General features: G+C 38.6%; 1 protein-coding gene across 1 annotated transcript; it reads left to right on the forward strand.

Annotated features, from left to right (window-relative positions):
* Window positions 1-4,109: 4,109 nt before the first annotated feature.
* SLC39A12 (solute carrier family 39 member 12) lies at window positions 4,110-19,832 on the forward strand (the record flags this gene model as incomplete). Its single annotated transcript, XM_081163374.1, is given in 10 exon segments — window positions 4,110-4,488; window positions 7,585-7,974; window positions 9,466-9,624; window positions 9,903-9,975; window positions 12,420-12,508; window positions 13,261-13,480; window positions 18,928-19,104; window positions 19,601-19,654; window positions 19,658-19,676; window positions 19,807-19,832. Coding segments are annotated over 9 exon segments (1,059 nt in total). The 5' UTR covers window positions 4,110-4,488; window positions 7,585-7,732.
* Between the last annotated feature and the right edge of the window lie 3,238 nt (window positions 19,833-23,070).

Below are 23,070 nucleotides of genomic sequence, written 5' to 3' on the forward strand. Positions count from 1 at the left end.
TGCACAATATTTTTGCCATGCATGAAAAAAACCCCCACTTGTCCGGTGTTGTAGAAAGAGCAAGGGGTGTATCTCACCCTCTTCCACTCTTCCAGAAAAGATAATAATCAAGATGTTTTTTGTTCTTTTTAAAGGATTCAATATGTGCAGGCCAGGTTCTGATTCAGTACCTAATTTTGTATCCGTAGTTAGGCCTATTTCTGATTGCATTGTATGTCTAGCCTTTGCTTGTTTGGTGGCATTTCTGCTTATGGCTTAAAATGGCATGGTTTTATTTGTTTTCTTAAATATGATAGTGAAATGTTTCTTTGTGTCCACCCTTGCACTTCTCCTCCAGAAGTGCCAATCATCAGTATGAAAATAGGCTTCCATATGTGCAGCCCAGGTGCTAAGTAAGAAAGAGTAACTGCATACATAGCACCTAGTTGTAAATGCATTTTCTTACCTAAGACTGTTTCTGCCTATAGAGTGTCTTGTTAGAGGGCATGTCTTTGGGTTAGGGTATCGTTTAGCAGGTTTTGTTGGTATTATTATTGCCCCGATCGTCTAAAATCTTTTAAATTGCTTTTAACTGCTTTTAAAGTTGTGTGTTTTTAAAATCGGGGTTTTGTTGTTGTTTCCATTGAAAATTGCAGTGGCGACCTCAGTGGCCCAGCTATTCTCCTATCTTGACAGGTTAGCCTAAATTATGTTGGCTATGCTCTGGTAACCTCTATGTTAGATTATTGCCACATGTTATATGTGGGGTTGCTTCTGAAGACAGTTTGGAAACTTCAGCTGGTACAGAATTCGGCAGCCAGGCTGTTCACCAAGGCAAGATGGTTTGAGCATATTACACCAATCCTGGCCCAACTACACTTCATTACATATCTTTAGGCATTGGGCAAAAACATTTTGCTTCAACCCGGACTTTGACTGATTAACATTCTAGGGCCTTTTAAATGTGTTGTGGGGGTTTGTTTGTTTTTGTTATATTAACTATTTTGTGCTCTCATTTTGTATTTTTAAACTGTGAACCCCTCTGTGATCTTTGGATGAAATGTGATATACAAATCTAACTAACTAAAAAAAATTTAAACCATACAAATCAGTATCTGCAACGTGTTCCTTAAAAATTCTACACTGGTAGCATCACACACCCATTCAAATATTATTACAACACAGCAACAAACTGCTGGGAAAGGTGATGGGGACTTTCCCCCTCTCTCAGGTGAAAATGGTTTATTCTGGAATCAAATTCATCAAGAGATATCGGAAATTATTAAAACACACATTCACATTTCTCCTCAGTTATCCTACTAAATATGTGGACAGATTCTATGAGGACATTTCACCCAAAAGGAACTTTTGATATGGATGCTGTTAGCTGCCAGGATCTCTACAGCACAACAGTGGAATTTTTTTTTTAAAAAAATCTGACTATATCCTGCAAAATTCCCCAGAACATTCAGGAATCCACCAAATTCAATATGTCTCCATGGGAAGACCACCTGATGGCTTAGGTTAGGGGAGAAGTATTGTCTGATCTAGTTCTACACATCTACACTGGCGCGTGGTACTTCTCTTATTACTCTGAAATGTGGGTATTATTTATGTCATCATTTCTGCATTGGCAGACTTGCCACGTGTACTCCTCCACCACTTCATTTTGTGCAGAGAGTAAGATTCTTTCATAAAAAATGCACCCCGTGGATCTAATTACAGAATATATGCACACGGCACACTGATAGCATAGAGGAAATCTGAAGTGTGCAAGTTGCATCCTTTATTCCTCACAATTGCTGTGCTTAGTAAGGTAGCTCAAAGCTCATTTACTAAGTTCGTCAAGATAAGTAGTTCACCGGTTCAGTAGTGGCTGTTGCTCAGTAAATTGTGGTCCTCTATCAGAAAGCTGCACATTACCAAGAGGGCATCATTAAAATATAATATCCCACACCGCTGTGTAAATAAAACTAAACTCTTATGCTGAACTGCTGGCACATATAGAGTTGTTTCTGCTATTAGCCAAGAAGTGAGTATGATAAAGCTTATTAACATCCCCATGTTGTTCAGCTGCTGACAGTGATGGAAATAACTGTGCAATACAGAAATCTGGGGCCCTTGTTCATAGCAATGTTCTGCCAACAGTGTGTGGAATGGTGGAAGAAGCAACATTGTTTATGCTTCCACTTAGACTTCAGACTTCACCTGAGTTCCTCCAATTCCTGTTTTCCCATGTGGAGCTAAGGAAGTATTTGTGAAGATCACCTTCACTCTTGCTCCAGTGAGAGCATCAACTGAATCACAGCAAATCTAAATCTAACTCATGGTGTTTACTGTATTAGCCCGAATATAAGCCGCACCTGCAAATAAGCCACACCTTTAAAATTCAAGGGGGGAAGGGAGTCAAAATATGATGTGTGGAATTACGTTTCAGGTTGTTTACCCAGTACAACCTCCAGACATCAATTCAGAAGTCCAGCAGCCTCTCTGGGACCAGCAGACATAGACAGAGGTAGAGATATGTGTCATCTTCACACTGCTGATACTTCAGATCTCCAGAAGAATAGGAGGCAGAATAGAACCCTGAGGCAGTCCATAGACATGGAACAGAAATCCGCCAACGGCACCTTCTGAAAATGATTCTCCAGGAAGGACTAGAGCCACCATAACACTGTGCTCCCCCGCCTCAGTCCCAATTCAGACAGCTGATCCAGAAGAACTTGACAGTTGGTATTAAAAGCTGCTGAAATGTCCAGGAAAATCAATAGGGTTGCACTCCCACCATCCATTCCCTGGCAAAAGTAATCCTTGTCGTGAGCTAATGAGAGATAGATGCCCTTACCTGTGGATTCAGTGATCCAAATGCTGGCTAACAGTCGTATGCATGACTTTAATGGAGTGCATCCCTCTGATTATATTTGCATTTAGGGAATTCTTATGCATTACATAGCACTGGCTGTCTTGACTAAACTATGCAGTCATGCTTAGAAAAATTTCAGGCAACCATGTGATTGGTCCAATGTGTGTGTGTGTGGGGGGGGGGGAATCCAGCAGCCTTTATTAGGGCTGACTAATATATCACAAAGTCATGTTACATGTAAAGCAAAACCATAACATTAATGGAGGGGAGAAGGGAGATTATGGAAATGCCTGGAATTCTACATAATCTAACTATCTTGAGGTGGAACATGGGAAGTTTTATGTAGACTGAATTAAATTACAGTATATTGTGCTAGGGTGCAAAATAGATTTCAGACTGTATCAAGGGCTGCTGGGACATAGAAACACGAATGGTTGTTACCCCCCCCCCTTTTAAAAAAATATACAAGTTAGCCATTACTTGGCTCTATCTCCAGCAGTGAGCAGAGAATAAGAATCCAAGTGAGCCACAGAGCATGCCCTTGTCTGCAATGCTTCCATTTAGAATCCAGCACCCCCTGTCTCCATGCCTAAATACAGCAACTCCAGAACATGGGCAGAAGGTAGCAGAGTAGCAGATGTGTGGGGTTCAACTCCCGTGCAAAGTTCAAAATAAAATATATACACTCAGGCAGTAGAATTCTTCAGTAATAGTTTACTGAGGTTCAAAAGCGTACAGGATCTTTCTGGATCCCCAGTAAGATTCAAAAACTTCAGCTCATAAGACTGCATCCAGTTACAAAAGCAAAACACACAGTCAGGATAACAGAAAGTAGAAAGAGAACACAGAACCACTCAGGCAGGAGATATTGATTTGAATGTATTACAGAACAACCCACTTCCCCAAAAAGATGGGAGACTTTTTGCAAGAAGGAATTTTTTGGGGGGGAATGTACTGGGAAGAGTGGGATAACATTGGCATTGACCCAACATCATCTAACCTCCCTGCAAGCAAATCAGAACGAATGTTTGATAAATAGCCAATGTCATCTACTCTCCCTGCAAACAAATCAGGATGAATGTTTGCTACCGGTAAATGGGTTGCCTGGAAGGAGCCAAAATAATAAAAATGGATATAGAGGTTTCTTTCTTAAGTTATTCTTACTTTAAGGAGTGGAGGAGGGCCTGGAATCTAGATATTCTGTGAATGAAATAGAAAGCATTTACATTTTCAATACTTTTTTTTTCTTTTGCAGGAAAATATCATTTAAAAGATAGAAGTGCTTCTTGATTACTTTATAATTTTTAATGGATAAATTGTTATTCAGATATGTATCTAACTAGGATATAGTTGCATAAGATATACACTTAAAATAGTTAGCTATATTTTACAATGTACTTTCTGAAACCTGCCAGGAAGAACTTGTACAAAATGTCTATCCACCTCCCTTGTTACCTTAAGTACAACTCTCTCCATAGCAACCAGAAACTTTTCAAAGCAGGAATAAACTAATCCTCTCTGGCTTGCAGAGCAGAGCCAAGGAATTTAAAAAACACTGGGCTTCCCAGCAGCTTAATACTTTGAGGGATTCAAAAGGCCACAAAGCTAAAGATACACAGTCCTCCCTTTTATCCCCCAGAGCAAAGGTAAGAGGAGAAAATTCAAGATGGGGGTTTCCTTCTAACATTTTTTCAGTTTTAAATCCTTTCCCGGTGCCACCCTAAAACTAAAACTATTTTTAATCATCAAAAGCCCTTCTTCAACATCCACACAGTTGTTAATTTCCCATCTGACTGTACGCCAGGCACTGTTTTGGCAGGCATTATTAGCTGCTTCTACTTTTATAGCTTCTTAGCACTGCTTTATTTCGCAATGAAACCTACATTCTTTTACAGTAAATCGGGTCTGATGTTGTGTATAACAGGCATGAATGCTCTATGGAGGATGCTTTCAGTAAAGGGATGTATGCATACATTGCTGTGTTTGTTTAGGGACGCTTTTAATGTTTAACAGACCACTGTATTTTAATTTTTTGTTGGAAGCCACCTAGAGTGGCTGGGGAAACCCAGCCACATGGGCAGGGTATAAATAATAAATTGTTATTATTATTATTATTGGCTACAGTAGGCCAAACTTCCTATTTCAAAGCAAAAGTTTGTCTTTTGATACAGAAGGTATATTGTATTGGGATGAAGGACATTTTATGAGCGATGTCATTTGCCAGTGCTTTCCCCCCCTAAAAAAATGTTTAGGGGTACTGTCATTTTCCTACTCATCCTTAAATACTGCCCCTCAATGAGGCCAAACTTAGATTCACAAAATGTTTAGGGGTATACTTCCCCCTACGTCCTCCCAGAAAAAAGTGATGTCCTTTGCAGTATCTGGAATTAGATATAGAATAATTTGTATGTCTATAGGAGTTTCCTGGCATGGGCACAAGCGAATCTTCATACATATCTAAGCATGTTTTGATAAAATTACATATTTGCAGGGTTCTTTTCAGGTTCATGATGAGAACATTAATAACTTTAAGCAAAATGTGATGTTAGTTTGCTTTTTTCTCTCTCTTTACATTTCATTTCCCTCTAATCTCACTGTTTTACATTCTTCACTACCACCACCATGTGTATGCAAGCTTGCTAATTCAGGATTACATTTCAGGCATCTGATGAAATGGATTGTGGCCCTTAAAAGCTTACGTCTTAATAAATTTCTTAGTCTGTTAGGTGCCACAGAATTCTTTGTTCTTTAAATTTAGAGAAAGAATGGTTTTGGATAATGAAAAGTTCACTGGTGTGGGGGTTTTTTTCTGCAGGGAGGAAAACTGCATGCAACTAGAAGCAGGTGTTTCCTCACATTTTAAAAGTATTTGTGTCTGTTTTTGGTAGTGGGTGTGTAGGTACAAACAATAAATGAATTTTAAAAATGATGTCATGCTCTATGGCTTAACTGCTAAACAAGAAGTGTGGAGTCAACCTCGTCTGAAAATCATACTTGTTGGTCCTCTTACATGGAAACTCATCTTCTGTCTATAGATGTGTAGAGACTAACTGATTTTTTTTAAAAAATGAGGAGGCAATGACGTTCTACAAATGTGCAATGACATACTATCTTAAATAAGTGTTGTACAAGTGTTTGTACAGGTTCTATTTTGATGAAAACAACATGACAACTGTCTTCACTTTGTCTTTGGTTCTGAGGCCAATAAAGATAATCTTAAGTCCAATGTGAATCCAGTGTGTGTTGTAATGGTTAGTGTCAAGGCTTCAGGGAATCCTATCCCTTTTACGGTGGGATGCCAAGAAGTGGAAAAACAAAAAGAGTTCTTACAAGGTAGTTTATTCAATATTCAAAGAGAGAGACTAAGGAATGCGGTCTCTCTTAGTAAATGGCATTGCTCCAAGTAAAGTTCCACCACATCAGTTTCCCCTATTCTACGTCACCCCTGCGCTGACTGACCTGTGCTTTCTGCCTTTGAGTTTTCTGTTCTACCACCCTAAAGGCACACCTTGTTCTGGGAGAGTAGGGGTCAGGAATGCTTTCAAGAGACAGAGAGTCTGTTAGCTGTCTCTCCCCTGGTGCTTCTTCCTCCTGCTATTCCCCAATATTTCCCAGCTTCTCCCCTCTGTAGCCTCTGAACCTTCTGCAAACCACTGTTCTAAATCAATACTATCCTCCTCTTCTCGGGAAGGTGCTGGAATGGGGGGCACGGTTCCCACCATTCCACCTCAGTCCAGCCCCTGACAGTGTGTATGACAAGGAGAATCAAATTCAAATCCCCACTCGGTCATGAAGCTCATTGGATGATCTAGGGCATATAACTTTCTCACAGCCTAAGCTAAGGATAGTTGTGAAGATAAACTGGGATGCAATTTCATGTATGCTGCCTTGAGCTCCTTGAAGGAAAGACATAAATGTAATACATAAAGAAACTGGATGTTGCAGTATTGTGTGTGTTTGTGGGAAGGGCAGAGCACTAGAACTGCAGTGACTGAGAAGTTATGATGAGGTGGTGTTCTGGACTGTACCACTCAGTCTGTGGGTGGGTGATCACATTTTTAATACAGTCCTATGCCTTTGTGAATAGAAACAAGCACAACAAAGTGCTGGAATAGTGTTCTTCACCTTCTCTCATTTAGAAACATTCAAATCCAGAATACACACCTACAGTTTGAAGCTGTGTAGTGCAGAATACCACCTCATTCTTCCATAAATGTAGACCAAAGCAGAGATGCTTCAACACAGGTAAAATAGAACCTGCTGTTTTCTATTAGTTCAGAGGCTCATAGGTTTAAGCTCTTTGTTGTGACTGGAAGTGACTGGAAACTGGTACGTATGTACACTTGCAGAGCTCTTATACTAATATGCACTCTTCATCGAATTTTCCTAGTCCTCCTGACATTATGCAGTGAAAGGGAAACATAAAACCTTTTCATAAACTTATCACAGAAGCCTACCATTATCAAATTGGTTAATGAAGAATGGAGCAAGAAAGGATTTTATTATTGTTGTTGGGGATGGGGGAGAGGAATGATCCATTTGAGTCACCCTTTTACTTTGTAATGCTACTGAACCATTCTACCCACAGTCGACTTAGCTTCCTGCTGTTTCCCTGCAGACCCCCACATTGTTCAGAAACAGCTTGTCGCTGCAAATCAGCTTAGCCAACCATATAAATCCTTCCAAACATATTGCAGCCACTCTAATTGAGGGTTCCCCCCTTTATTATATAAATTCTTCAGGTTTCAAGTTTAAAGCTGTGAACTGCAAACCAGAATTCAACACCACCAACGCAAACACAAACTATGGGAGGAAATATGTTTCCTGACTACCTGTCTCATTCTTTGGATAGCATCTTTGACTTTTATATTTGGACCAAATACTGAAGGAATGCATCCTGATAAAGAACTGAAGGAAGACAACAGCTCTGCCTCTCACCACAGGTACCTGAAAGTTGATTTAGGTATCATGTCAGTTAACAACTATAGTGAACACCACCAGAACCAAAGAGGAGAAATTATCAAGAAAATACTGGAGAGAACTTTATGTCCACAAAGGACTGGGGGGGTGCAAGAGTACTGTAATCTGGTCAGTGAGTCAAGTGGTAAATGGAAAATTGTATGGATAACTTAGTAAGCACAGCATTTTCATGTGATTCACTTCTCATCCCAGCAAAGAAGGATTGTGTTGCTATTTATATATTTATTCATTTTATATGTTGTTTTCAACAGATGTACTATGTTCTTCAGGTACATGTGTACATTTATTTGTTACCATTTAGTTTTTTCTGCTTCAACTGTAACACTTACACAGACACTAGAAAGGGATTCACAAACACTAAAATGGTTCTCTGGAACTTCCTAAGCTATTTTATTTTGCAGAGCTAAATATATAACCAAAATTATCTTAGATCCATTTGCCATTTCCTGCAAGCATCAAGTTCAAATGTTGGCAATGTGCCAGTGATTCAGATTAACAGTATTTTAGAATGTCATTCAAATAAATGGTATTTGGATGAATGGGATCTCATCTAGTTGTGCCCTTAGAGTATACTGCCTATTACAAGCATGTCCTTTCTGTCTGTCAGATTTTGGAGGGTATAACACCTTTTAAAAACTTTTTAAAAACCAATGTAAGACAGTGTTTAGAGCAAGGGGGCATTAAATATGTGGCTGAGAAGGGGCATGATCTAAGGAGAGTCCCAAGGGCCAGAGTTCTGAAGGGCTGCATTTGGTCCCCAGAACTAAGGTTCCCCACTGCTGGTATAGAGCATTTAGACATGGTAAGGGGTGTGGCCATAGAAGCCAACTCCTAGGGGCCAAGGGGTCTTCGCTCCCCCAATAAAATATTTGAGGGGCCTGGGTCCCCCCCAAAGTTGATGGGTATTGCCATTCAAATAGGGTGCATGTGCCACATCATGTGATTGATTATGCAGGGTGGGGCTTACCCCTCCTATTTTATTCAAGGGGGCACGACTGGGTGTGGCTGAGGAGCAGGTGGGAAACACAGGTTCAAATTCCAACACAGGGATAAAGTTTACCAGATAGCTTTCAGCAAATTCTTCTGCTGCTGCTTAAGCATTAGATATGAACTCCCAAAATGCAACAATAAAGAAAGACCTCATCACACAGTTTTTCTACCTCACTACTGATGCCACTTCCAGAACCCTGCATCATAACCTAACACCATGGCTCCTAAAATGGTAGTAGCCAGGAAGTGGTAGCTGTGGTGAAAAAAGCAGGTACAAGTTACTGGGGTGAAGTCTAAGGAGAGGAAAGGAAGGAGGTCAGCACCAGTTTTCAGCCCAACAAACAGAGATAAACTTTAAGAGGTGCTTGAACAAATTGCTTCTGTTTACAGAACCTCTCCAAACTGCTAAATGCATTTTGAGTATGGTATAATGTCTGGAAAAATCTGGACATATGGCAGCCCTACAACCTGCTCCAGCAACGTAGTTCTGCTCTCAGCCAACCTGCCTTCTTATTTATGATTAGTTGCTGCCATCTTCCTCAGCCTCAGCTTTGCCCCTGTAGAACTCAGCAGGGAGCATGATGGTGACAAAACTAGAATTACCGGTAGTCATTGACTTTGGCTCCACCTACTGTTGGTCTCCTTGCCCTCAGCTCTTATAAGTCCCAATGGACAGCAACCACTGATGAAGAGTGTGCTAACAAATTAGAAAACTTGGAGTCTTTCTTTTGGAGTATACCTCTGTTGGCTCATCCAGACTCGCCTGCTTGTTTTGCAGCCAAACTTGCGGGTAACATTCAAGACCTGAGGCAGTAATGTGTACCCTTTCTAATATTAATTGCGATTTGCTGCTGAGCCATGTTTTAAATTTTATGTGGGTTTTTTTCTTATTCACAGTGCCTTGAACCAGACACTTTGATATTAGTTGCTGGAGGAGATTTAGAAAGCTATTTTAGTGAAGAAGTCTTCCAGAAATTTTTTCTTTATTATATTACGCATCAAAGAGATATCTGTCCATCAATGTTTAGTCAGAGGAACCAGGATTATAAATTTTACCTAACTAGTATGGTCAACTGAAGAAGCAATGAAGACTTTTCTCTTGGAATGAAACTGAAGATGTAGTGGAAGCAATAAGGAAACATTTAAAAATATCTGAATACCAGGTAAAAGTAAATTGAAGGAATGCACAGGTAAAATGATGAGCAGATTCTTGTACTGTAGCTAGCTGGTACGCACTCATGCCCAAAGTACAATGGCAGCTACAAAGGGTATTACCCCCCTTTTTTTTAACACCATCACTTTTTATTAATTAAAATCACTAAATACATTTGAGTAGGCAGTGCTGCCCAAACTTCAAGGATATTGTGAAACATGAAATCAACACAAAGCAATAAAGTTCATAGAAAATGTAATTTGCTTATCAGCTTTATCAATGAGCTTTTCAACTGTATGTACTGTAGATGAAAAGCAGAGGCAAAAGTGGGCATGAACTGGAAATTTAGAATGCTGGCCAAACCTTGCATTCTTTTCCTGAAGAACCTCATCCATTTTATGTCTGTCAGGATGAGGCAAAATTGCTACAGCAATACAGTGGTACCTCGGGTTAAGTACTTAATTTGTTCCGCAGGTCCGTTTTTAACCTGAAACTGTTCTTAACCTGAAGCACCACTTTAGCTAATGGGGCCTCCTGCTGCCACCGCACCACTGGAGCACGATTTCTGTTCTTATCCTGAAGCAAAGTTCTTAACCTGAAGTACTATTTCTGGGTTAGCGGAGTCTGTAACCTGAAGCGTATGTAACCTGAAGTGTATGTAACCTGAGGTACCACTGTACTGTAGTTGGAAATGTATTCAAAATATATTTTCCTGAGGCTGGAGTTCTATGGATCAACCCTCTGCTAGTTAATCTGTTTTATATCTGACTGCTAAAAGGTTTGTGAATTGCTCAGTATCTAAAGTGAGTAAAATAACATTCTTTTATATAATGGAGAACATCCCATTCTCCTTGATTAAACATTCAATTTAAAGGCCAATTTGCAGGTTCCTTTAGACTGCATGTGATCATCACAAAACAAGAAGCAGGATTATTAAACTGGCTGTTAAAATTAATATATGTTGCTGTTGAACAACAGCCACAAGTCTCATTCTCCCCACAACACCAGAAAAATGTAGTTTCCCCAATGTCTGGGTGCCCACAATGATACTATTTAATGGATGTTGCAGCAGCTAGCAAGCTTTCTCATTGTTGCCAACCTGAAAGGGCAACAGATAGTTGCAACAGTAGAGAGGCCACACTCATTTGTACCTGCAAGAATTCTAAACTCTGTGTTCATCACTACTTCTAACAAATATAGTTTGTACTTTTGCATTGTAGACCGATACTCCCACAGATGACCCATTTATTGCGCATTCATTTTTGTTTTCTTGCACAAAGCTTACGTAGAAATTATACTATCTGGTCTTTATTAAGCATTCATCCTGATTTCCTTGAATGGTGTTTATATACCTTTCCACTAATCATTCATTCACCCCACACTTCTAAGTGCATTTCCTTGTCATTTTGCTAACAGCAATAAGTCTGGTTTTTGTTTTTGTTTTTTAAAAAACACAACTGGATTTGTTGTGCTAGGGCAGCACAGCACTTTAATCCATTTTAATTGTTCAACTTGAATGCTTCTTGCAAAATACTCTCAGTCAGGAGACAACTTTAAGCCCCATCTATGAAAATGCTCTCATGTGTCTTTTGAATATCATTATTTGTACTACAGTGTGATCAAGTTAATTAAATGTTACCGTATGTTTGTATATTTACTTCTTTTTAACATCCTATGACCATTTTGGTGAATGGTGGTAAAGGAATCTCTTGATAAATAATACATAAAAAATATTCATCCAATTTTCTTCAGTTTTCAGTGTGTACACATAAGTGTTCTGGAAAGGAAAGCTGCTTTTCTGAACATCAGTGGTGCTGATGAAAGTACCATTCCCCAGCGGGGTGCTGCCATTCTGAGGTTGGCCCTGCATGGAATCTGCCTGACTAAAACACGTTTACCTTCACCATAATTCTTTATGCAATGTATTTTCCATTCTTCAAATAGTATTAATGAACTCCATATAACAGGCAGATTTCCAAATATATCTTTGCTTTGATATCTTTGGCTGGGGCTGATGAGAATTGGAGCCTATTATCTGGAGAGCCTCCTCTCTGTACTATAGTTTAACCCTCATAGAATCATACCCTCAAATCAGGTAAACTGTAGTCAGGGTGAAATCAAACTGGCTTATCTATAGGATTAAATTGGCAGGAACAAGACAAAAAAACAAGATTTACATGGTTTCTAGGTTGACTAGTAATTCTGAAAGCATCTTTAGAGAGAGCCATTTTTTCTAAACACACTTTATTCTTGTTTCTCTTAATTGCCTCATTAATGACATGAGCATCTTCCTTTGAGAAAGTAATTGCTAAGAGTGATATATTTCATGCTGTTACTAAATTTTATCTTCTGTTTTTCACACTTACATAAAAAACATTATTTGTCACTAGTAACAGATGGTAGCAGTTTTTGCTACTGCTAATTAATTTAAGAAACAAAATTTTCTTCCTTCAGATAAAATGCCATACAATTAGACCATCAATTTTCAAGAAAATAGTTGATAAAATAAAAGCCATTAGAGACCAACTAAGTTTGCATGAAAAGTCAGGTATCTGAAGAAGTGTGCATGCGCATGAAAACTTATACCCAGAACAAACTTAGTTGGTCTCTAAGGTGCTACTGGACAATTTTTAAATTTTTATTTATTTATTTTGATACAATATGTTATTTTTCAGGAATAAAAAAGTGATATGACTTTTAATCCATTCTCCACCTTGTCTCATTTCTCACTATTTAACAGAACAATGATTGCATATACTATTTTTTAATGTTTTGAATGAGCATCAAGATAACAAAAGTACTGGTTCTATCACCTTTTCTCTACTTGTAAGACGCACATATATTCAAGCATTACATTTGCCTCCAATGGTTTAGTGTATTATCTTACATTAGGCATAGCTAACATATAACCTTCAGATTCACTTGATCCTGTTTTCCCAATTTTACTTTGCCTACGACAAGATGACCTGCTCATTTGTTCAGCCTCTCTGCTTTGCCTTGCTTTGCTTTGCTTTGCTTTGCTTTGCTTTGCTTTGCTGTGCTGTGCTGTGCTGTGCTGTGCTGCGCTGCGCTGCGCTTTGTTTCATCTGCCTTACATCACAGTTTTGCCTAATCCTTCCAGCATATATGAGCTCTGACCTATGGTTTGTACCCTGGGTCAGGCAAAAATCCTATTTAATGGAAATGCTGTTGAAATTCATGGAACTTACTTTCACTTTATGAAGTGCTTCTTTGCCCCTTTTTTATTTGACAATTGGATTTAAAAATCTGAGCTTTCAAGTTAATTTAACAACAGAAATGCAAGAATTATTTTTAGCATTGCTTTCATCTTTTCTTCTATAGAATATGGCTATAGCACTCTTGCAATTTTACTTATGACAATTGGATCTATGTTTGGCACAACTCTCATTCTATTTAATTCCTGTCAAGAATGTTACACCCTCATTTTACAGCTATTTGTGGGGTTAGCTGTAGGAATTCTTTCTGGAGATGTCCTACTACATCTTATTCCACAGGTAATATTTGTATTTCCTTAAGTTTCAGTTCTTGCACATTAAAACTGCTGATTCCTTCCCCAAATAAAAACATTCTACACATGCACTAAACTTCAGTATTTTATGACTTGTCTAGATGCAAGGCAGAATTTGAGTACTTTGTAAGTCAGGTAAGAGGGAGACTCAAGAGAGACTTTAAAGATGTTTCAAAATATGCTGGTAGGTTTTTGTTTTTGGGATGTTATTGCTTTATTACATTGTATCACACTTTTGTTTAATATTGTATTTTTATTTCTCAGTTTCATTGTTATGTTGTATTTTTTTGTTTTCTAAACTATTTAGAGATGATTTTAAGTATTAAGCAGTATACAAATATATGAAATAAATGGATGTGAAAAGAACTATACAGAAATGTGGAATAGTCCTACCTCCACCATTAATTGAGCCAGAGTCCCTCCCCATGTGGAGAAACTCTCCACATAAATCAGCATGGGTGGAAAGCCTTTCTCTATGCCATCCAAATAATTGCATGACAGGGAAGCATTGCTGCTATAGGTGGCAGGAAGTGTAGACATGGTGCGTGAGGCTATCCCATTGTTTCAAAACATGTGAGGGGTACATGTGAGCTTCCCACTTGTTATGCCTCACTTGTTTATATCACACTACCTATATTTATCATTTTTCTTACATAGTAATGCAATCTTCAGTTTATCATGCTGCTGCATTGTAGGCCACATCTTCCACTACCAGTTCAACAAGAGTTCATTGAACCACACTGATACAAATTCACTCCTGGTTCTCTGGATTATAAGAGTATTACTTGTCATTAAGCATTTGAAATAGCAATTCTATCTCTATGTATTGCTGGTAACATCACCACAAGTTAAGACAAAATGTAGGTACATCAGTCACTACAACCCATACTTAACATTTATTACCTAACTCATCCAGGATGTTTAAGGATTGCAATTCCCTTAAGTTATTTTTAAACATTGCCCTTAATTTTTTAAATATAGAATCAGAATATGTTGACATTAAAACATTTCCTGTAATTAGCGACTGCCTCCAAGAATTCTGCAATGTAACAATGCAAGTATATTCCTTAGAGGCAAGGAGGAGCAAGAGATAAAACCTGCCCCATGTATTAAATGGATTGTTGATGATGAACTAGAACATAGTTTTATCTTCAACAATTGGAAATACACCAAAAGGAAAATGTACAAAGAAAAATGATTTCTCTCTGCCAAATCTTCTAAAGCACGCCATCAGGACAATGATCACAAATTATATATAGAATTGGCTAAAATGACCTATAAAATCCGAGATCAAAAAGGGACAAAGTTTGAAGAAGAATGGGGTAAATTTGTTGCGTACATAAAAGTTAACTGTAGAAGATTAAAAACTGTAGCAGGGTTAACATGAATCCTGTGATGTGTATAGAAGGGGAATAAGAACCTGCAAGAGAAGATATGTATTAAGAAAACCGAAGCAGGGAAGGAAGGAGGTCAGGGCGTGAATATGTGCAATGTAAATAAGTGGATTCAAAATGATGATTGTAAAAAAATGTTATATTTATTTTTATCTTTTTCTCTCTCTTTTTTTGTTTGTGGAAAATTTAATAAAAAGCATTTTTTTTAAAAAAGGACAAAAATCACAAACCAAATTGGCCTACAGTGCAATTAGTATATGTATATCTGCATCAGGCTTCCTCAACCTCGGCCCTCCAGATGTTTTTGGCCTACAACTCTCATGATCCCTAGCTAGCAGAACCATTGGTCAGGGATGATGGGAACTGTAGTCTCAAAACATCTGGAGGGCTGAGGTTGAGGAAGCCTGGTCTACATGGAAGTAAGTCCTTCTGACTTCAGTGGGGCTTAATCCCAAGCTTTTGTGTACACAATTGCAACCCTAATGATTTCAAACAAATTTAGTAAAATAAACTTCCATTAATATATTAATATGTGTAAAACTTTATCAAGAACTGGGGGCTGCATCCGTGCTTGCTTTATTTGTCAACTCCACTTAACCTTCTCACCAAAGCCACCCACGCCTTCCTTCATACCTTGCCACAGGCATCCCCAATATCCTTACTCCTTGACAAAGACATCCCCATCCATGTACTCCTTCTTCAAAGCTACCTTCCTTCCTTTAAACCTTGTCAAAACTACCACCTCTCCCCTCCCCTTAGATATGGTAAAACCTCCACTTGGTAGCCTGGGCTACCCAACTGCCTGGACTGGGCTGCTGTTCCTTCGCAAGCCTTGGATACCCACCTGCCCACCCACCAGCCTGATATGAATGCTGCTAATTAGATGGAGACACAAGCAGTTTCAAATACACATGTAACTATGTGGACAAGCCCATGATCAACCAAACTATTGCTGTCAAGGACTGGCAGGGCTCTGATGAGAGTGTGACGAAGGCAGGGGAACTGGAGGCTGATTCAGGAGAGGGGGCCAGTGATTTATGTGGTTTGGGGTTCTGGGGTTAGCAGTTTGAAAGCACGCCAGTGCAAGTAGATAAATAGGTACCAATGCGGTGGGAAGGTAAACAGCATTTCCGTTTGCTCTGGTTTCTATCACGGTGTTCTGCTGCACTAGAAGCGGTTTAGTCATGCTGGCCACATGACCAGGAAAGCTGTCTGTGGACAAACGTCAGCTCCCTCGACCTGAAAGCAAGATGAGACCCCAACCCCATAGTCACCTTTGACTGGATTTAACAATCCAGGGGTTCAGTTCTCTTTCCATACTACATAATCACATTCTATGCTACCCATCATGGCTATAAAATGACATTTTCCCTTAAATTATGGGTATTAGGGGTGGCTAACCATGGCTTATAGAACATATCTGCCCACCAATATTTTTGCCACTTAAAAAAACCAACTGCTGTTTTTCATCCCATCCTGCAATGTCTTGATGCCATAAGCTTTTTTTTTGGAACCTTAAGGAGTTAAATTTTGACCATTTCAAAATAAAAAATAATTTAATTTCACAACTCTCAATTTTCATTACAAAATTTTGATCCAGGAATCAAAGCTATATTTTTACTCAGAAGTAAAAATGAATCCTAGCGATTCAGGATTGCCATCTTACAGCACAAATGTATGCATGGATCAGATTGCAATCTTAATGTGGGATGCTTAAAATTTGGGTTAAGAGAACCTCCCCCTGCCACACACACAACATATCTCTGACATGTAATACCTTAAACCTTGCAGAAGGAGCCAAATACACGTCATATTTCAGTATTTTTATCCATAGAGGTGTATGTATTTCTATTGATTGTACCACTGCAACTTGTTTTACCTATTTATTGTGCTTTATGTTTTCTTAGAGTCATTTTAAAATTCTGAGCTACTCTGAAAGCCTTTGAACTAATGGAGCAGGTTGAATTAATGTGTAACTAGAGATGGAAGAGAAATTTGATTCAGTTCCCACTTAAAGGGATCTAATTCATACTTTCATACTTTCAAAAACACTATGTGAACCAAAACAGAACCATCCTTTAGTAATTCTCTGAATTTTGCAATTCAGTTCTTCAGCCAAGTAATGTGTACCAAAATGTACACATATTACTGAATATAATATACAAAAATGAATTATATTAGGGAAAACTACATTGTAACAATGTGTACATTGGGAGAAATTTACACAAAGAACCTGATGAATTTTCAAAAGGATATATTTTTTAAAATCATAAACTGATGTGGAAATTTGGAGAAATTAAGACTGGAAAAATAAGAAACTGAAATTGACAGATTCACCCATCCCTATGTCTAACTTCATTTAGCCCAGATGGAAACAAATAGGTATATAACTGCATCTCGTAATGATACATTTCAGTTTCCTTTAATCTAGGAAATTTCAAAACATGACCCCTAAATGCTCTGGTATGATCCTTAGCAGTTCCCTGGCATATAGGACTTGCTATCCATTTCAGGGATGGCATAATGCTGTCTTTTCTTCAGGGCTAGTTTCCATGCTATTATCTTAATCCATCTTTGGCTGTTTCTGTGCTGTTCAATCATCATACTCTAATAACATAAAACATATATTAGGTAACAGAACAGTAATTTGCTTCAATCTAATTGTGCCTGCATTGGGGATAATTCTAAGAAAGTGTCCTCCTTTATCTCATCATCTCTCTCTGCATCAAAGAAATAGATATGTGATTTTTTTGCTTTTTTTGCAGTTTTGACAGGAAAGGCTTCCAACTTCTGCATTTCTAGTAGCTGAAGAGCAATGCTATGGCCCAGTTTAAGGTTGACAGAGCATACATAGCTACAACTTCTAAGGGTGCTTCCAAACAATGGCTATTTTTAAGTTTTAAATTTAGACCGCACATTTATAGTTGATTAGGTCAACCTCAACAAACCTGCCCCAGCCCCCAAATAGGACTTTTTTGCAAAAAAGAAAGTGACAGGAAAATGTACTGGAAAGCTTGAGATTGCACTTGCTTTGAAGCATTAGCTAAGCTCCCTGCTAACAAATCAGAATGAATGCTCAATAGTCAACATTATCTAATCTCTCCATAAACAAAAGCTCAATAAACAGGTCATCTAGAAGTGACCCAAGAGTTCAGAACTGGGTCCTAAGCTTCTAATTCCCAACATGAATCACTTCTTAACAAGGACCTGTAGATCATGTGGGATGTAGTAATATGATTCTGCATCATATTTCCAAGTGAGAAAGATTGGGAATTCAGAGGGAAAGCACGCACATTAACTTTTGTCAGCGAGCCAGGCTGGAACACTAGGAACTTAGATCCCTATGTAGTTATTTAAGAACAAACTGGGATGTGGGTGGCGCTGTGGTCTAAACCACAGAGCCTAGGGCTTGCCAATCAGAAGGTCCGCGGTTCGAATCTTCACGATGGGGTGAGCTCCCATTGCTCAGTCCCTGCTCCAGCCAACCTAGCAGTTCGAAAGCATGTCAAAGTGCAAGTAGATAAATAGGGACCGCTCCGGCGGGAAAGTAAACGGTGTTTCTGTGTGCTGCTCTGGTTTGCCAGAAGCAGTTTTGTAATGCTAGCTGACCCAGAAGCTGTCTGTGGACAGCTCCCTCGGCCAGTAAAGTGAGATGAGTGCCCCAACCCCAGAGTCATCCGCGACTGGACCTAACGGTCAAGGGTCCCTTTACTTTTACCCTTAAGAACAAATTATAGTACATTACATGCACGTTTACTCAGAAGTAACAAGAGGACATACTCCTTAGTAAGTGCATTTAGGTTTGCGCTGTTATGCAAATATAAAATCCTCTTTGGCCAGAACGTAACTTGCTTCCCCCCAATTCTCGCATTAAAAAATGTTCAGGCATCCACATAAAGAATATAAGGAAAAGGTGATTTCAATGTCACATATGGAAATGGTGCAACATTTTGCACAGAAAGGTCCATCTTAATTGTAGCTACTACTGTGAAACAGTACCAGCCTTTTATGGGCTAATTAATATTTTATGTCTCTCTTCCTCTCCTTAGGAGATTTTGCAGTACTGTTAAGTACAGGTCTTTCTTCAAAGATTGCCATTTTAATGAACTTCTTAAGTGCTCTAACTGCTTTCATAAGACTTTACATTGGCCTTTCAAAATCAAAAGATCATTGCATTAATTACTACACCACACTGACTTTCTGTCAGCGTCCAACAGTTGGATAGCTTAGCTCATAAATATGGCACTGTACTACTGGATCAAGTCTCTGGATGCTTCTGGACTACTGCTAATTTCGGGTAGGATTCAATTATGTAACAGCAAATGTAGGTTGCAGAATTAAAGTTGATTTGCAGCTCTTGTGTAACAAACCCACTTCCAACCAAAATAGGACTTTCTGCTATAAGGAAAGCATTCATCAAACATTCTTTTCTTGGAAGGATTCCTTTCAAAACTCTATGCATGTAAACTTCCAGTAATTCTTTATAGTGATGGTGTAAGAGCTGAAATCTCAGAACTGTATTTGTCATTTGATGAAGTAGAAAATATGTTCCAAGCTTACTACAGATTTGAATCTTATATTTAGAAACCTTGGGTTTAAAAGTCTTTACTAATGAAGTTTGTCATGTTTCCCATAAGACTCAGCCTGCCCCACCCACGGTCCCAGATATTAATATATTTGGCTCTCTTACTGCTGCCTCATTCTTTTTTTAGCTTCCTGAAATGACTCACATCCAGACACAGAGGCCCTGGTTGATGTTTCTGCTATAGAACCTTGGATTACTATTAGGTTGGTTCTCCCTCTTGCTTCTAACTATATTCTTTCTAACCTTCTCACATTGTACATGGGCATGACTTGTAGGCTGATGGCAATAATGGATCTTTGGATTGCAAACATTGTTTGATTGCTTTTGCTGCAGAAATCAAGATCACATTGATCTTATGATAGGAAAGAAGGAATGAGATGTCAAGGAGATGAGTAAATATATGACCTTTAGAAGACATCTGAAAGCATTGTACGGGGAAGCTTTTTAATATTTAATGTTTTATTATGTATAAATATATGTTAAATGCTGCCCAGAGTGGCCGGGGCAACCCAGTCAGATGGGTGGGGTACATATATTATTATTATTATTATTATTATTATTATTATTATTATTATTATTATTATTATTATTATTATTATTATTCCAACTCATGACAAGTGGCAAGCATGGTAACAAGAGGACTGGAGCTAATGAGCTTGTTCCCATCATGCAGCCTCCCTTCATGTGGCAATTTAGCCGACATTGTTAGTGCCTGAAGAGGTCTGCTAACTGCGCAGTACAATCCTGTGGATTTCTACTAAGGCTACTAAGCACAAATGAGTTCCTTGGAACATTCCCAAGGAAGTGTGTATATGATTGGTGTGTGTAGTTTTAGGCTTACCATGTATGGAAGAACCATGTATGGCAACTTGAGCTCCTTAGCTCAAGTTGCCATACATGTTAAAATAAATAAATATGAAAATGAATTGCACTGTGAAATTGGTCATTACTTTCATTCAGCAAATCACAGTTCCCATGACTCTTCAAAATAAGCTATGACTAGTATCAAATTAGTGATGAAAATCACAGTTCCCTCCTTTTAATTTGTAACCAATTTGGCAGAATAAAGTATTTTCCAGTATGGTGGGAAAGCAGTAGCTCAGTAACAGAACATGAATGTTCCCAGGTTCGATCTTTACTATCCAGTAGTTTATAGTAGTTTATTCTAAGCCCAATCATGAGTCAAATCAGACACCAATGATATAACTGGGTGCACAACTGTGCCAGCCCTCAGTGAAATACTTGAACTCCCAGTTTGATGACTATCAAAAACTTAAATGCTTAAATAAGAATGGTACATAAGCAAGGTACTGCTACAGGGTACAGTAGGTATACAAGAAGCTAAACGCAAGCTAAGACATTGACCTAACAAGTGGCATGTCTCCAGAACTTTCTTTTTGAAGGATGGGGTGGGCACAGCACTTAGTGTGGCAAATGACTGGAGTCCCAAGACTAGGCAAGTAAATGGGCATTCCTCTTTGTGGACTGGGCTTGCAAGGTCTGTTCGTAGTGGTGCCTCCAGCTTCTAGTCACTTTAATGCAAATTTAATGGAAGAGAATGTGAAAAAAGACCTCTCTTTCTCCTGGAAGGGATAGGATAGCTGTTTTCCATTAAGACGTTTTCCAACAAACCATGGTGTTGAGTGATGAAGTAAAATAGATTCTCAGAGTATAAATGATATGTATGACTAATGACCTAGGGTTAAGAAAGCAAATTGAATATACTTTTCATATAATTTATCCTGGTGTAAATGCCCTATCAAATATTTTATTATTCCTTCCGCATTTTATTTTATTTCAAGAATATAGGGAAACCAGTAAAACATCTTTTCCCCCGTGCCAAGAGATGTATATGGCTACCCAACTGGTCTGGGATAATAGAACTTAATGATTCCAAACTGGATGCCTAAAAAGACAATTTTGAATCCATCAGTACAATGAAAATACGAAGCTTTTTAGCATATGCTGCATTTGAACTACACACATATCCATGCTAAACCAATCTCATTTTCTTCTTCATGCATTCTTAAGCTGAAAGGGTTATTTCATAGTGCTGTGTGCATGTTAAACTGTATTCTGAACCTTCATGAAGAACAGCAGATCAAACAAATGCAGACGGTTGTAATAAACCAGAACCATTTTATTGCACTTTTAATAACGATGTTTCAGGCTGATTGCTCAAAAGCTGCCAAGAGCCCTCAAATAATAAAATTGGAAACATCTGATCTTTCTCTCTTGACAAACCTATCTGGCCATGTTCACAATACCTGAGATATTTCCAGAACTTGTCGTGGAACATTCAACCACTTTTTTATGCAAAACCCATTTGTGATAATGCCTCAGGAGGAAATTTTGTTGTGCTTAGTGTCTTAGGCCATTGTGCTTAGGCCATTCAGATGACCCAAGACATGAAGCTTAAACTCTAGTAAACATATAGCCCAAAATGCCATTTTTAAAGAAAAATCTGCTAATGGAACACTTGTATTTCTTCTTCAAAATGGAACTAGTTAAGACACCTCTAAACTACCTGGAAAGCTGAAATTAGAAAGCATGTAGTTTATGCCCCATTGGCTATAGAAAAGTATGAAAGACAAAATCTCTCCTTCTAAACAAGCAGACAAAAAAGTACCCTAAAAAGGTTACATTGTTTCTACTGTAGCTAGAAAACTGAAATTTGGCACAGGTATAGTCTATAGCATCCTAATTACTAGAAATGTCTGAAAATTTGGTATTTTTACAACTGACAATCCAAATGTGAGACATTAATATTACTTCATAACATATTAGCATTCCAGTGAAGTTCAAATCAAGTGACATTTTGTAGTTATATATCCTACTTTACAGCAAACAGCCCCCTTTTGAAGACATCCTGTATGAAGGTCTGATTGGCCCAAGTGCAGACAAAGAATTCTAAGGGGGATTGGGAGCCATCAACAGTTAGTTCCTGGATAGCATCTGAGCAGGTCACTTGGTGACAATTTCCCCCATTATATAGTGCTGCATTTTTAACAGACTTGTAGCAATTATTTCTAAGTTGGCTCTATAATGAAAAGTTAGCATATGTAAATTTTATGCAAATCTATGCCCTCTTCTGACCTCTTTGTTTGGTAGTGAATTTCCTCTTTTGGGGCCACCCTACATGCAAGAAAGAGTATGTGCTGCTAAGCAAATTTCATTTCCCCCTCATCCTATTAAAACAGACTCAGAGACACCAGAAGATTAGCCACAGAAGCTTGAACACCCCAAGGATGATCAGAGGAAGAAGGCTGTTCTTGTAGTCAAGCCTAGCTGGTTGATGAAATAGAGGAAAAGGTGTGGCCATGTTTTTTAGGACACAGCTTTGCTGCGGAGGGAGAAGTTACACTGAACTGAGCTGTGAGCTGATGTGTGTGTGTGTGGACTGTGGGGAGTGTGTGTGTGTTCAGACTAAGAGAACTAAGAAGCTTCCACAATATTAACAAACTGTATTTTAGGAATAGTTGGGATCCCATTTGAATGTAGTTTTTAATTTAATATCAGACCTCTTTAAGCTCCCCCTTACATCTTACAAACATATCCAGGGTCCTTGATCTGGCTGGGATTCAGGGAGGGAAGTTT

Source organism: Podarcis bocagei (genome assembly GCF_964188305.1).
Source record: "Podarcis bocagei genome assembly, chromosome: 12".
Lineage (NCBI taxonomy): Eukaryota > Metazoa > Chordata > Lepidosauria > Squamata > Lacertidae > Podarcis > Podarcis bocagei.